General features: G+C 38.3%; 1 protein-coding gene across 2 annotated transcripts in view; it reads right to left on the bottom strand.

Moving 5' to 3' along the window:
• Positions 1-15,413, bottom strand: part of LOC307163129 (uncharacterized protein) — an 81,472-nt gene that overhangs the window by 39,009 nt on the left and 27,050 nt on the right. The window contains exons 2-4 of one of the 2 annotated variants that reach the window (XM_079879019.1): positions 12,099-12,354; positions 7,237-8,488; positions 5,505-6,436 (exon numbers count right to left, since the gene is read on the bottom strand). In XM_079879019.1, coding sequence (XP_079735145.1) covers positions 7,266-8,488; positions 12,099-12,156 — 1,281 coding nt within the window. In that variant the 5' untranslated portion in view covers positions 12,157-12,354 and the 3' untranslated portion in view covers positions 5,505-6,436; positions 7,237-7,265. Of the gene's footprint in view, positions 1-5,504; positions 6,437-7,236; positions 8,489-12,098; positions 12,355-15,413 lie in introns of those variants that run through there. The other variant, XM_079879020.1, reaches the window with a different exon arrangement.

Here is a 15,413-nt window from a genome sequence, read left to right on the forward strand (position 1 = left end):
GATCACATTTCATATGTGGGAAAGTGCATTTATATGACCCAAGGTCACACTCCTGATTTAGATCAGATGATCACTGGATTGATCTGGATCACACTCCTCCCACCAACATTCAACCCTCATGTGTTTTGCCGTGATCATGCTGTGCCATTATTGCCACACAAGGCCCGGCTCCGGCTGACAGGAGACATGCCATTGCCCACAGGAGGCCAGCAGTGCCAGATTGAGGACACATTCGGGACAAGACTGCTTGCTATGTAGGGTATTATGGTATTCCTTTGAAAAAATTAGGTTCAGTATTTGGGAATAGCCATTACTAAAGATCAGCACAAAAGGCGTTTACTAAATTTCATTCCAATTGTTGAAAAAGTAAAAAGTAAATTAAATCAATGGCTTATGGGAGATCTTTCTTTAAGGGACAGAGATCTGATTACAAAGGCTGAGGGTATTTCTAGACTGACTTATACAGCAATGGCTTTGCATCTGAATAGACACATTTGTAAAGAGATTGATAAAGAACTATTTGACTTTATATGGAAAACAAAATACATTACATAATGAAATCATGTGAATTCATATGCAAATTGTGCTAGAGTATAGGATTAGGAGGATTATAGGATCAGTGTGGAAAGAGTTTCTCTAATAAAAGTCACCTGAAGCTAACAAAACATTTCTCAAAATTAACGGAGGTTTATTGTTTTAATAAGACCACACTCTAAAAAGAGATGTGTTAAAAATGACACATGTTGTGTCAGTTTTAACACATGAGTGTGCTCAAGGACAACACATGTTGTGTCAAATTTAACACAATAAATGTGTAAGTCATTTTAACACACAAATTGTGTCATTTTAAAAAATAAATCGAAAGGGCCAGATGCAACAATATTAACCATTTAATCAATAGTCGAGTACAGAATGCATGTGCACACAAAGTACAAGACAATGTTTCAAGCTCAATGACTGGACAGACTCACTGTACTGGACATTATTCAGTTATTCACGCTTCAACCCCTAATTGATAATGCTGCTTTTGACAAAAGTTCATGAAGAAATAAAGGTTAACCGAGTTTGCACTTTGAATTTTATTAAAATGAAGCAACTGACAAAATATTGTATATAAATAACTTGTATTTACACTGGCCTGTTTGTCTGAGAACATAGCAAACACTGCATACCATTCACAGTGATGGTGAGTGTCGGCACTCAAAATGATGAGTTGAAAACAACACAACCTGTAAAAAGAGATGTGTTAAAAATGACACATGTTGTGTAGATTTTAACACATGGAGTGTGTGTGCTCAGGGACAACACATGTTGTGTAGATTTTAACACATGTTGTGTAGATTTTAACACATATTGTGTCAGTTTTAACACATGTAGTGTGTGTGCTCAGGGACAACACATGTTGTGTCAAATTTAACACACAACCTGTGTCGATTCTTAACACATCTCTCTGTGTTTATAAGGACTACACATTGTGTATTACCTTTAACACAACTAATGTGTTATTCTTCTTACACAGAAGTGTGTTGAAACCTTTTACACACTAATGTGTTATAGTTACACAACTTGTGTCAGATATGTGTCACATGTGACTGTAGTCGGTGTGTATTTGCCAGAGTTACTTCCTGTGTTTTTACAACTGAGTGTTTGGATGAACACTGAAACGTATTGTTAACTTGTGTTTATGGAGTCCAGTGACGTTTAATAAAGAGTTTGTTTGAACATTTGGATGTTTTAGACATCATGAATCTACATAGACAAGCTCTTATTGAGAATTAACTGAGGTTTAGATGTTGATGTTTCACTGAATGTTTTATTTGAAGTCACCAGAATCGTGATTAATGGCTCCTTTATTTGAGCTCTTGACCCTTTACTCTTCTTTTAGTGTTTCTCTGGCTGCTTTAACTGTATTTTAATAAAATACATTTGTTATGGCGAGTGAAAATATGATCAGATGTTTCTTGATGATGTAATAATCAACAAGTGCAGATCTGATCAGGTTTATGAGTAAATGGATGGTGCACATTTAATTTATTTATGTGCTGTTAGTTATAATTATTCTGTGACACGACATCATGCTGTCCAGCAGTGCAGAATAATAAAATAAATGTTTTCTGAAAATTTTAATCTGCAGCAGAAACTAGTCAAACACAGACCTCAAGAATCAGCGTATGAATCTCAACAATGGTGACAAACGAAAAGCTTCATGCCGCATTGCATGCTGGGAGTCATGGATGAGATTTGCACTATTGTGGCACCCAGCATGCATTGCTGCATGAAGCATTTTGTTTGTCACCATTGTTGAGATTCATGTGCTGATTCTTGATGTCTGTTTGATACCTTAGACTGTAAGATTCGGTAAGAACTGTGTATTTATTAATTAATTTTAAGTTAATTTCATTATGCTAATCTATTATGTATTACACTCATCTTTCAAATATTAAACTCTTTCTGAGCTTCAGCTGAACAATCTTACATGTTCATGATGATAATATTATCATCAGAGCATATTTTTCTCATGATTATTTCTGCTGTTTCAAATGTGCAAATTAAATACACATTTACAGCAATCAGAGAAAACTAATGTTAAAGGGTCAAGAGCCCAAATAAAGCTGACACTAATCACGATTCTGGTGACTTTAAATGAAACATTTAATGAATCGTCAACACCAAAACCTGTTAATTCTCAATAAGAGCTTCTGTAGAGTCTGACAGAAATAAAGTCAATCTGGTTATTAATAACAAGTGAAAGCAGCATTTGACAAATACATTGAAAAAGAGGCATGGTGTGATTGGCTGCAAAAAAACAACCGTTAATCTTTAAGTGTTCATGAATTAAGATTTAATTTATTTATTTGAATATATTGCTTTATTTATTTTAGAGCATTTTATGGGATACCATATAAAATATACCTATAATTTTTTTTTTCATAAAAATTGCCCTCCACCCAGTGCTATTCTATCCAGAGTTACATTTTAACACACATTGTGTCAAAATGCCATCAACACATCTTGTGTGTTGTTTTTTAACACATCTCTTTTTAGAGTGTTTCCAGTGTTACATTTTAACACACATTGTGTGTTAAAAATCTACACAACATGTGTCAAAATGCCATCAACACATCTTGTGTGTTGTTTTTCAACACATCTCTTTTTAGAGTGCAGATAAACTTTTTTTCTCTATGAATTAAAGGGATACTTCAGGATTTAGCATTAAGCTTTGTATTAGTAGAAAACCTGAAGTATTTTCGAATTACCATGCTTTCCACCCTCATATCCCCCTGAGAGGAGAGATTTATGTATTTTTTGTCTGGAAAAAATCCTCCGATGACGCAAAAATCATCATTTTGCGTCATCGGAGGATTTTCTGGCCAGAGGCTAAAGACTACAGCCAGTAGAAGGAGCTGTTCCGCATATTTTCAACCCACCCATAGAGGGTGGGATCTCACTCACAGAATGTACACACAGTCAGCCATCTTTCTTTGGAAGCTAAGCTAGCAGGCTCTTTTTCTGTGGAGAAAGCTGAATAGTAGGAGAAAGCTGAGTAGTAGGAGAAAGCTGAGTAAGTAGGGGTTACCATCCTCCTTTTCCCGGACTTGTCCGGCGGGCGAGATCGTTCAAAATGTCCGGGATTCAGCTTTTGCTTTCTGCGGTCGCCATTCATTGTTTACATGCACACCTCTTGTTTCAATCTAACTGAATTCATTCCGATCGGTGAATCTGAATGTAGTGTTTACATGAACGCTAAACAAGTGATTGATTGATGTGCGTTTTAACATTGCTAAGAAAATTCCCGCACCTCCGTGAGAGATACGAGACCAGCACGTCTCAGTAATGACGCCACCGGCCTCGCGCCGTTCTCCCGCGGCCGTTAGCCTCGTCCTGCTCGCCACAGTAAACAATGAATGGCGACTGTAGAACGCAAAAGCCGAATCCCGGACATTTTGGGCGATCCCGAAATCCCAGGCAGACTCGTCACGGAGACTCACTGGTAGCCTAACCTTGTTTTCAACTGCGCTCTCTTACCGGTAGGCGTGGCCTCCTAGGGCAGCGAAGCAAGTGCATTCTGGGAGTTGTTGTCTTTCATCCACATAAGCCAAAAATACATTTTCTGGCTTTTCTCAGTCTAGAAAGCTCCAAATTAAAAAATTTCTTCACATTTCTTCTACATAAATGACCTATTTTAAATACACATTCATCTTTCCAGAGGTGAAGTATCCCTTTAAGTGTATGGAACATGACATTGCACTGTTGCGGTCGAGACTCAATGACCTTGCTCGAGTGAGAGTCCCCTCATCCACACCCCAATCTATTTCCTCCACATGAGGGGATACTTTGGCTGGTGGCCAGGCCCGGCCAGAGGTTGCGGGCCATGCTTTCCCAGGCAGCCGCGAGCATCGGGCTTGTGTGTGGAACCTTCCACCACGTCCCGAGCGCTCAAAGCTGATGATTGGTTTTTGGAGCTGGCGTGTCTCCCAAATTCCTATCTACCCGGAAGTGCATGAAGAGGTCATGAAATTGTGAATACCTCTTCCACCTTCTCTGCTCTCAATGAGGCCACGGCCAAGGGTACACTGGAGTTCCCCCATGGAGTGTTCTGTGGCAACACAATTGTGTCCCCACAGCGCCTCCACCTGGCGTGGTGGCCCTAAGCACCCCTCCAAAGCCTGTAGGGTTTTGTCTATTCTGGTGGCAGAAACCTATAGAGCTGCGGGGCTAGCTGCCACCTCACTGCATGCTATAGCCATCCATCAGGTCTAGCAGGCCTAGATGCTCACTGACATGCGTGAGGGTAGGGCTTATCCAGGGATCATGCGTGAGCTGCGTGCCACCACTGACAAAGGTGACCACAGGCTCCCTGGGTCAAGCGATGTCTACATGTGTGGCCCAGGCACCTTTGGCTTAACCTGGTCGATATACGCGGGGCTGAGTGAACCCGCTTCCTCAACTTCTCCATATCCCAGGCTGGCCTCTGGCCCCCTTATCCCAGCTGAGGACTCTGCCCAACAGTTCTTGCCGCCCAGAAGCAGAATGAGACTAAAAAGCATATTCTCCTCCGACGGCCTGCTGTTCGGCCATCGGCACAGAATCCTCAGTCCGCTCGCCGCCGAGGGAACCCTCCCACGACTTCCACCCCTCCCGCCCGGCCCCAGCCCCAGCCCGTACCAGCCCCGCTAAACGCCGGGCAAAGCAGGTCAACTGGGAGAAGAGCAAACTCTGCCCCATGCAGAGGATCTCTTTTCTCGGTATGGAAATCGACTCGGTCGCCATGTGCACGCAGCTTACGAGCGAGTGCGTGCAGTCACTGCTGACTTGCCTGAGATAATTCGAGGGCAAGAATGCGGTTCCACTGAAACTATTTCAGAGGCTCCTGGGGCACAAGGCATCCGTAGCCGCAGTCACGCAGCTCAAATTGCTTCATATGAGACCGCTTCAGCTCTAGCTTCGCGATTGTGTGTAAAAAAAATTAAATGAATGATTTAAATTATACTTTGACATTTTTTAAGTAGAAATCAGTTTTATTATTTCAAAACACTATTAACTACAATAACAAGCCTTTTTAAAATATTTTTAGCAATAGTTAGTTGGCTAGAGACTTGACTTGGCATTTAGGGACTTGTGAACATGTCTGCTGCATATCAAGGGTGAAACTATTAATAATGTAGACAGACAGCAATAGCATTCAATGTCAGTCATGTGTGTGGTGAAATATCAATTATTAGGTATTTTAAAAGCTATATTGATAAATTTGTACAATAACCTGGAGTTGCTGATAAAATGAGTAATGAGTCAATAATCAATATTTTTTAAGGAAATACAAACATTAAGTAAGAGTGAAAGATAAGACAGATCTCTCTTTACTGACTCATAAGAGCCAAAGCATCTCAAGAGAAGAAGAGAAGAAAAGTGTCCAGTTTCAAAGCAAGGCACTTGTATTCAGCTCCTGAACCATGAGAGCACAAGAACACTGAGTTTCTTTAAAAAACTACTGCTTTCCTTCATAAAAGAAAGAGTGATAGAAATGACAGAAATTCATTAAGAATAAAACTCTGTTTCTCTCCAGTGAATCCTTTCATGCGTTTCTGACTGAATCTCTTGTTGCAGAGTTGTTGTTTTTCCAGTGTGAATTGCACCAGCCATGTCTTTTCTGCTGTAATATTACTAATGAATCTTCTCCTTTGTGTGAATCTTCAGGTGTTTCTTCAGGACTGAAGCTCAATGAAACTGTTTACCGCACTGATCACAGTTAAATGGTCTTTCTTCAGAATGAGAAGCAGATGTGATTTCAGAGCGAAAGCCTGAGCCACTTCTTCCCAGTGTGAACTCTCATGTGAATCTTCAGACTTGATTTACATGTGAAGCGTTTTTTTACACTGAGGGCAGGAGACAGATTGTTTGCCTTCTGTTTTTCCTTTCTTGTTCACGTCCATCAGATCTAAAAGAAACATTAAATCAAGTGAGATTTCAATTGAGAGACAAATGGGAATAAAGATGAATCTTGAATCACTGATGAGTTCAATAGTCATTTTAATCCCATCATATCTGGTCATCAACTGCTGTGCACGATTATGATCTATTTTAATGTCATGAAGATGATTTGTGTTATTAATCACTAGTTTGGTCATGAAACTCTCGATGGTTCATGCTTGACGTAATCTGTAAGCAATCACATAGTTTCCAACGCCTTTCTAACATTAACAGAGGAAGAATCTGGAAGCTTCTCGTCTCTGTATTCTTGATAAGCACCAGAGCAAATACAAAAACATGAACTGCTGTTAGAAAACATGAAAATACTGTTTGACGTTTTATCTTCACCATAATAAGCAGTGTCAGAAAGAGAAAGTTGCACAGCGCTGCTATGTATATTGCTTTATTTCTGCTTGTTTTGACATGAGCGTCAGAGAGTGATTTTGCATTCACTGAACAGACAAATCACATGTAAAAAACAGACTTTTTTTTTATATCACACATTCATGTTGGGTTGAACATGAGTTAATAGAAACCAATCAAACAACAAAATGTCCGTTTCTCATCGTGGCTGTTAAAAAACTAATGAATGGATGAGGCATTTATATAGTACAACTATTTACTACTGTTCACACCAAGCGCTTTACAATCACATCAGGTGTCGGCCTCATTCACGACCTGGATGATTCAACAGCAGCCACAGTGAAACAGCGCCAACTATAGACAGTTGAGATTTTGTTGCTCAACACATAAAGATGAACTACTTACTGTGATGTCAGACTGCAGTGATGTGGTTTCTACACTGCATGGATCTCCATGTGTCGCTTCAGGTGACTTTTAAAATAGAAACTTTTTCCACACTGATCACACGTGTGCGGCTTCTCTCTGCTGTGGATCCTCTCATGTGTTTTCAGATTTGCTGACTGGCTGAATCTCTTGTCGCAGTGTGAACACTTGTAAGGTTTTTCTCCAGTGTGGATCTTCTCATGTGTTTTCAGATGTGTTGACTGGCTGAATCTCTTGTCACAGTGTGAACACTTGTAAGGTTTTTCTCCAGTGTGAATTCTCTGGTGCAGTTTTAAACTGTTTGCTGTAATAAAAGTCTTCTCACACTCAAAGCACATGTGCTCTCTCACACCAGTATGAATTCTTTGATGTGCTTGTAATCTATACAGCATTGAAAAATTCTTTCCACACACAGAACATGAATGTGGCTTCTCCTTTGTATGAACTGTCAGGTGTCTCTTCAGTTCTGATGCCACAAGAAATGTTTTGCTGCACTGATCACATGAGAATGTCTTCTCTCCAGTGTGAATCCTCCTGTGACGCTTAAGAATTTGTTTGCTTGTGAAACTCTTTCCACACTGTTCACACATGAACGGCTTCTCTCCAGTGTGAACTCTCATGTGAATCTCAAGACTTTGTTTGCTTGTGTAACTCTTTCCACACTGAGTGCATGTTAAAGATTTATTGTATTTTCTTTTCTTTAAAAATGTATTTTTAGTCTTTGAGCGACTCAAAGGTTTTTCTCCAGGTTTGACATGATGTTCCTCCTCCACTTCACTCAGGTCTTCACTCTCCTCCTTCACTTCACTCAGTTCTTCTCTCTCCTTCTTCACTTCACTCAGTTCTTCACTCTCCTCCTTCACTTCACTCAGTTCTTCACTCTCCTCCTTCACTTCACTCAGTTCTTCTCTCTCCTCCTTCACTTCACTCAGTTCTTCACTCTCCTCCTTCACTTCACTCAGGTCTTCACTCTCCTCCTCCACTTCACTCAGTTCTTCTCTCTCCTTCTTCACTTCACTCAGTTCTTCACTCTCCTCCTTCACTTCACTCAGTTCTTCACTCTCCTCCTTCACTTCACTCAGTTCTTCTCTCTCCTCCTTCACTTCACTCAGTTCTTCACTCTCCTCCTTCACTTCACTCAGTTCTTCTCTCTCCTTCTTCACTTCACTCAGTTCTTCACTCTCCTCCTTCACTTCATTCAGTTCTTCACTCTCCTCCTTCACTTTCATCAGGTCTGAAATGAAAGAAAAAAAAAAGTTTATTTGCATTTTCAGTACATCAAAATTCAAAGAGAGAAATATGATTATAAAGTTAAAGGACAAAAAGTGAGCCCTAAAATATTCCCATCATTTTGATGAGTTTTTATAAATTATGCATGTCCCTGAAAATCTCCATGAATGAGGAACATAGATCTTCCAATTATTACTGTTAAAACAATATAGGCACAAATCCCATGTTTCTGTCAAGAGAACCATTAAATGATTTGATCGACACAATTATCTAATGTAATAAACACATTAAACAAATACAACAGTGTCATAACATTTTCAATTCAAGAACTGTTTTTCTTGTGTTCAAACTCTGTTCCCCCTAATATGGACATAGCTCTTCGTATTTTCTTGACTTTGCCTGTGACTAACACCAGTGGAGAGCGATCTTTTTCAAAACTGTCTTTGGTCAAAAACCGTCTTCATTCATCCATGTTGCAAGAGAGACTAAACCATCTTACTTTGATGTCCCTGGAAAATGACATTCTCTGATCCCTGGACTTCAGCGACATTATCAAGGACTTCTCTTTCCGCAAAAGCAGGAAAAAAAGTTAAGTAGGGCTGGGCAATATGGATGAAAACTGTATCACGATATAAGTGTTTCATATCGTTCGATATCGATAATTATTGATATTTTTTATGACCTATTTAAAACACAACCATGGAAAACACTCAAATAATTAAAATGTAAAAATAAGTCTAAAATCATAATGAACACTTAACTATCCCTTAACATTAAGGTGCAAAATTAAAGAATACATAATAAATGCTTAATAAAGCATAATAAAATAGTGCAAAGTGTTAAATATAAAAAGAGAAACCGATGACGGTCTTGCATAATTTGCAGACGACATTGGTCTGACTACGGTCAGACTTATAAAATCCCAAAAACTGCCATACTGGCGAACTGACTTTTCCTGTTTTATCAACAATCACTGCGGCACTCATTTTCCACTTATCACTCCACGCCGGTTCTGTTCCTGAAGAATCCAACACGAGACAACGATATGGCGCAACCATACTTTTACATGACCGAATGCATTTTCAAATTCACAAATATTACACTATTTAAAAAACACACAGGCTACTGAGATACTAAAACAATCTGTCAAAGAATACACTTGTTCGTTCACAGTTTTAACGTTCTTGTTTCCATTTGTTTAATTTCAAGATCTGAGGTGAATTATATCCATTGTTGCTTTTACAGCTACACAAAGCTGGAGCACTAAATGATATTCAAAGTCACATTTCACGCTTTTAACATTAAATAAAGCACATAAACAGTACCTGAGATTATCATCGCCACACTTTGTGTTTGTTGTTCCAGCACGACGTCGCAGAAAAATAGATACAGTTTTTAAAATAGAATCGTCGCGTGTCGCACCTGGTTAGGACAAAAACTCTGATTTAAGGCCCTTTCACACCGGATGCATAACGAAAAAGCGAATAGTTTGTGTGCGAATAGTTCGGGTCAAAACCATTCACATCAGCCGCGACGCGAATTTGCGTCTTTAAAAAGACAGAAAAGAAGGTTTTGGGTGCACCCAATCTTAAAGAACAGAGAGTCTGAAGGGGGAGTATGCTAATGTCCACTTTTAGTTTCCTTTTCCTCTCTCCTTTTTCTCACATAGGTGTCCCTGAAACTGTTTTTCCACAGTTTTTGTTTTGTTTTTTTTGCGTCTTCAACTAAACACAGTTAAAATCATTCGACTAGAAACTGTAGATATCACACAAAGAATGTATAGTATACTAAAAGCAGCCCTAAATAGTCTCACTACATTTTGTTACATGTTCAGAGTAAACACGGTCTCTGTCTCTATCTTTGACGATAATAGTGTTAGCTTTCTATCCCAAATGTAGTTTAGCCTGCTAGCCTACACAGCACAGGACTATACAACGACTAAAACTATCACACAACATACTCACAGTCGTGATAACCGATTTGGTTGGCAATGCTACACCACACGTTGTCTTTTAAATATCTTGTAGTATGTGATTGGCTGAAGCCTTTTCTGTCATTGCAAAAGTTAAAAAAAAAAAAAATAGACATGAAGCGAAAAAAATAAAAGTTGTTTTTTCGCCGCAGCACATTCGCGGTTGGTGTGGAAGCGTTCATTACACAAACAGCTGATCAAAAAATAAAACCATTGCACGAATTATTTGTGTGTCAAAATCGTGTCCAGTGTGAAAGGACCTTAACATAGAAAAGATACCTTTTATCGCGTGTTGCGGCGTGTTGCTTTTATCGCTGTTAGCGTGTCACCCCCCTACGTTGCTAGGTTACCAGAGAGTGAGTGCCTTTGTTCATGCAACCAAACTTGCTTCGCAACCTCTGGTTTCTTCCGACGAAGGAAAAAAAATTATCGAATGTTTTATCGAACGCATTTTTTATTGATATTGATTACGTGTCTATCGCAATATATATCGTTATGGTTTTATCACCCAGCCCTAATTTTAAGGTAAGCAATTTACTTAATCGTATATTGTAAATGAATTGGCAACTGTTATTCTGAATGATTCTAGATTCTATTAATGTGAAACAACTTCAGCTGTTTTTGGGGGGGGACTGGCTGCAGTAACTCATATACTGTAGCCCCGGTACCCAGTGAGCTCTTAATGCAGCCCTTGTAACATCTCATGTAATCGTGTTAATTAGTGTTTCAACTACGGACAGACGTCTTGTAAACAATATGTCATGTAACGTCACATTTACCTCAGAAAAACCATATTCCATCCCCCATCACACTCTAGGTGGATTGAAGACGCCTTGTATTTCATCAAACTTGAAAAAAATGACTTTCTCTTCACCGGCCCAGTGCATGATTCTCTACAATCTGGAAGCCCTTTTTAGCACACGTACAGACTCTGCCATCTTTAATATGTGTCTGATTAACCCTTTCCATTCCAGCTAGAACTTTGTAATTTTACATTGATGTTTAGAATTCAGTTTTAAGTGCACTAAATACTTTGTTGGTCTGTCTCAGTATTTCTCAGTTTTCCATTGTTATCTGCTGATGAGAATGTATTTAAATTTATTTTACTACTTCCTTTTTTTACTTTGTCTTTTACCTTTTTTGTTATTATTATTACTTATTTATACCTGTTTATTTATTTCTTTGGTTGTTTACTTCTTTTCTGTTCACTCTGTATGTATCATAAAAGTTAGAGAACATTTGCCATGTACTTTATCTGATATATACAATATATTCAAAACAATTGATATCGAATCGAAAGCTTGTGAATAGAAATCTAATCGAATTGTGAAAATTGTGTCAATACCCAGTAAACTATATTGAGAAAGGTCAAAACGTTTGGTAACATGGTTGCAAAGAAATGAGAGCCAGTTATAAATGTAAAATAAAACAGCTAAAATAAAAATTTAGTTGGACCTGATGTTGACAATCAATATAACAATTTATCAAACCTACTTTACTGACCATTTGTTGTAAACAAACAAGAAAGAAAATATTCTTCTATTTCACAGTTTACCCGTTTATCTAAATGTGATGAAGTGCTTTAATGTTTCTAACATGAATGTTCTTCAGCATCATGAATGAATGAAGAATAAACACCAACCTCTTTGTTCTTCAGGATCTTCAGTGTGTTTCATTCTGCAGGGTTCTGGATCACTCATGTTCTCACTGTCCTCTTTAATAAACTCAGTCTTTACAGATTTCAGCTCTTCCTGATGCTCTGATGCTCATCTTCACTTGTAGCCGATGGGAATATTCCAGCATTTATTGGATAATTGATGTGGGAGGAGCTTCACTGATGATGTGATTGTTGTGGGAGGAGCTTCACTGATGATATGATTGCTGTGGGAGGAGCTGATCTGCAAAAATAAAAAAAATATATCAGTTTTAATACTAAATTACACACCTAGCCTAAGTATTTGTCTATATCTCTATATAGAAACCAACAATTACCCTCAGTCTGTTCACACCAATGAAATGAGCTTCAAGTGTCAATTTACAGGAGATCTGAAGACATCAGCATAATAAATGAGGTGAAAAACAGGAACTATTGTCATGAAATAAAGAGTGTTTTTTTCAGCAGAATAACATTTCGGTCTGAGACACAAAAGGTGTTTTCTCCTATGCATTGACTGACAATATAACCATAACATACACCAAAACACAAATTTTATTCGTTCACTGTAATCCAGATCTTTAGAATATGATTGGAAGTAACCGATCCAAATTCAGCCCTTTACATGGTTTACGGCAGTCATATCGAATGCTCATTGGCTTTCGCCTGCTTCGTCACAGATTGCGACATGTCGTGTTTCAGTCAATGTACATTTGAAATGGGAAATGCGCGCCTTCACAGAGAGAAGCCGGATTCATATTTTCATGGCTTAATAACTTAAAGGGATTGTGTATTTAAATGTGTATTTAAATTGGGTCATTTATGTAGTAGAAATGTTAAATTATTTTAGAAGTTGGTGCCTTCTAGACTGGGAAAAGCCATAAAATGTATTTTTGGCTCATGTGGATGAAAGACAACAACTCCCAGAATGCCAAGGAGGACACTCCCAAGCCACGCCTATCGGTTACAGAGGGCAGTATCGGAAGAAATGATAGTCGATACTAGTCGACTCGAAACTGAAAAGACGCCGTTTTATCGTGAGTCTCAGTGACAAGTTAGTCTGTCCTAGCTCGAGTCCTCCCGGGCTCTTCCTTGTCCGGCTGGGATTTCGAGATCGCCCAAAATGTGGCGATCGCCATTCATTATGTTTACATTACATTATCTGACACTGGCACGTGCGTGCCAGCTTTGCAGGTCATGCATTCTGCTACACACAGATCCCGACCGAGACGAAAACACAGGAATTTTCTTAGCAATGCTAAAACGCACATCAACCGATCACTTGTTTAGCGTTCATGTAAACACTACATTCAGATTCACCAATCAGAATGAATTCAGTTCAATTGAAACAAAAGGTGTGCATGTAAGCGATCCATCTATTTTGGTCAGACTGGCTCCAAGTGAGTCAATTTTGCGATTTTTTTGTCAATTCACACAATTTTCCATGTGTGAAATCATATCAAGCTTCATTTGCTGCATCAAGTCCAAAATACTTTGGAGAGTAATTGTCTTGTGTCAGCCTCTTTCCACTCACACAAAGAGAAGGATGTTTTCCAATAACTAGTTGGTTTAGAGCTGAAGACTGGTTTATTTCGCCTTTCTTGAATTGGCCTAGTGTTGAGCTCATTTGCATTTTTAAAATAGATTTTTCAAAGAAACTTGTATAACAAAAATGTTACTTTTCATGTATACTTTCACTGTGTAAAGTTTTATTGTGGTAGAAGTAAAGGAAAAAATTAAGCCTATGCGGGTGTATTTTGGGTAGCCTATATTCGATTAGTGTATAGCTCATTTGCATATTCAAATTAATTTTCAAAGAAACTTGTAATACAAAAAATTTGACTCTTCATGGGTACTTTCATTGTGTAAAGTTTCATTTTGATAGGAGTAAAGGAAAAAAAATAACCCCATTGGGGTGTATTGTTGTCTGGCCCTTGGCACACATCTCGGATTGATGAGAATTTAACATATTTCCTCAACTAGGATTTCTTAGGACTTTTAGTATGTTGTTCTGGACACCTCATAGAAATGATCTAAGCTGCAAAAAATTATTTTACAATTAGTTCTATTTTTGGCTCCAAAATTAGTTACTTTGCCTGGACTAAATGTGAAAAGATGCGTATCATCAGTTATCTTACAATAGTCAAATGTATGTTGTGTAAGATATATTTGGTTAAATAATTAATATTGTACTCACATTGAACTGTGATCAAGTAATAGGCTATGTCAGTGGTTCCCAAACTTTTAACAGGCATGTACCCCCTGAGACATTATAGATCTTCCGGAGTACCCCCAACACCACCAATTGTTAACAACAAGTTTTTTTTTTTTATTAATATTTATTTTTATCAATTTTGTCGAGAATAGTGAATAGAATCATAAACATATGATACAAATCTAATCAAAAGTCAACATATGATACAAATAGGGCTGTGACGGTGGCAGTTTTTTACCACCGCGGTAGTAATGGACCCAAATACCGGCGGTGTTGCGGTGGTCTGGGGGTTGTTTTGAAATAAATAAATAAAAATAAAAAAACAAAGAAACAACACACTAAAGCCTGTAAAGCATTGAAATAAATATCAGTAAATACTGGTAACCTACATAATATAATAAAGTTGAATCTATTTAAAAATAAATAAATAAATAAAAACTTTCGTTAAATTTTCCACACAAAGACGCGTGATACAGCCTACCGCTCTGCTCTTTGAGAGGGATGTGGGACACGAGCAGGAAAGAGACCATCGATCTATTTTCTGGTATCTTCATGTTTCCTACTTGTAAAAGGTATGAAGAGCAAATTCTATCTTCCACAAGGGCATTTAGCCACTGATATGGCATTTAGGCTATGTTTGCGCGCTGCCAGAGAAAGCCAAACTAAAATCACCCGCGCGTGTGAAACGCGCTTTACAAATGAACTTGACGCGCCTTACCAATTATCATATGTCTAATAACAAGCACAAACTGTGTTAAAAAGAATTTGACGTACAAGTAAAAATGTAGGCTATCTGTCCTAACACAGTAAAGAATACGAAAATAATCGACCTAAAAGCGAACAAAGGAAGAAACGTTTATAATCCCCTTTGGAAATGGGTGAGACGCGAGTGAAGATATGGGAAAAGAAACAAGAGATTCCATGCAGGGATGAGTCACGATTTTTGAATATTCGATTAGTTGAATTAATTATAGAATATCTAATGTTCTAATGTCTGTTGTGCGATCATTCTCTAAAATAAAATCTCCATGTTCTGGTGCTGATGTGGTGGTGACGAGTTCATGTAACCAGAGGGTGACGCTGCCAAT

Source organism: Squalius cephalus (assembly GCF_949319135.1).
Source record: "Squalius cephalus genome assembly, chromosome: 1".
Classification (NCBI taxonomy): Eukaryota; Metazoa; Chordata; class Actinopteri; order Cypriniformes; family Leuciscidae; genus Squalius; species Squalius cephalus.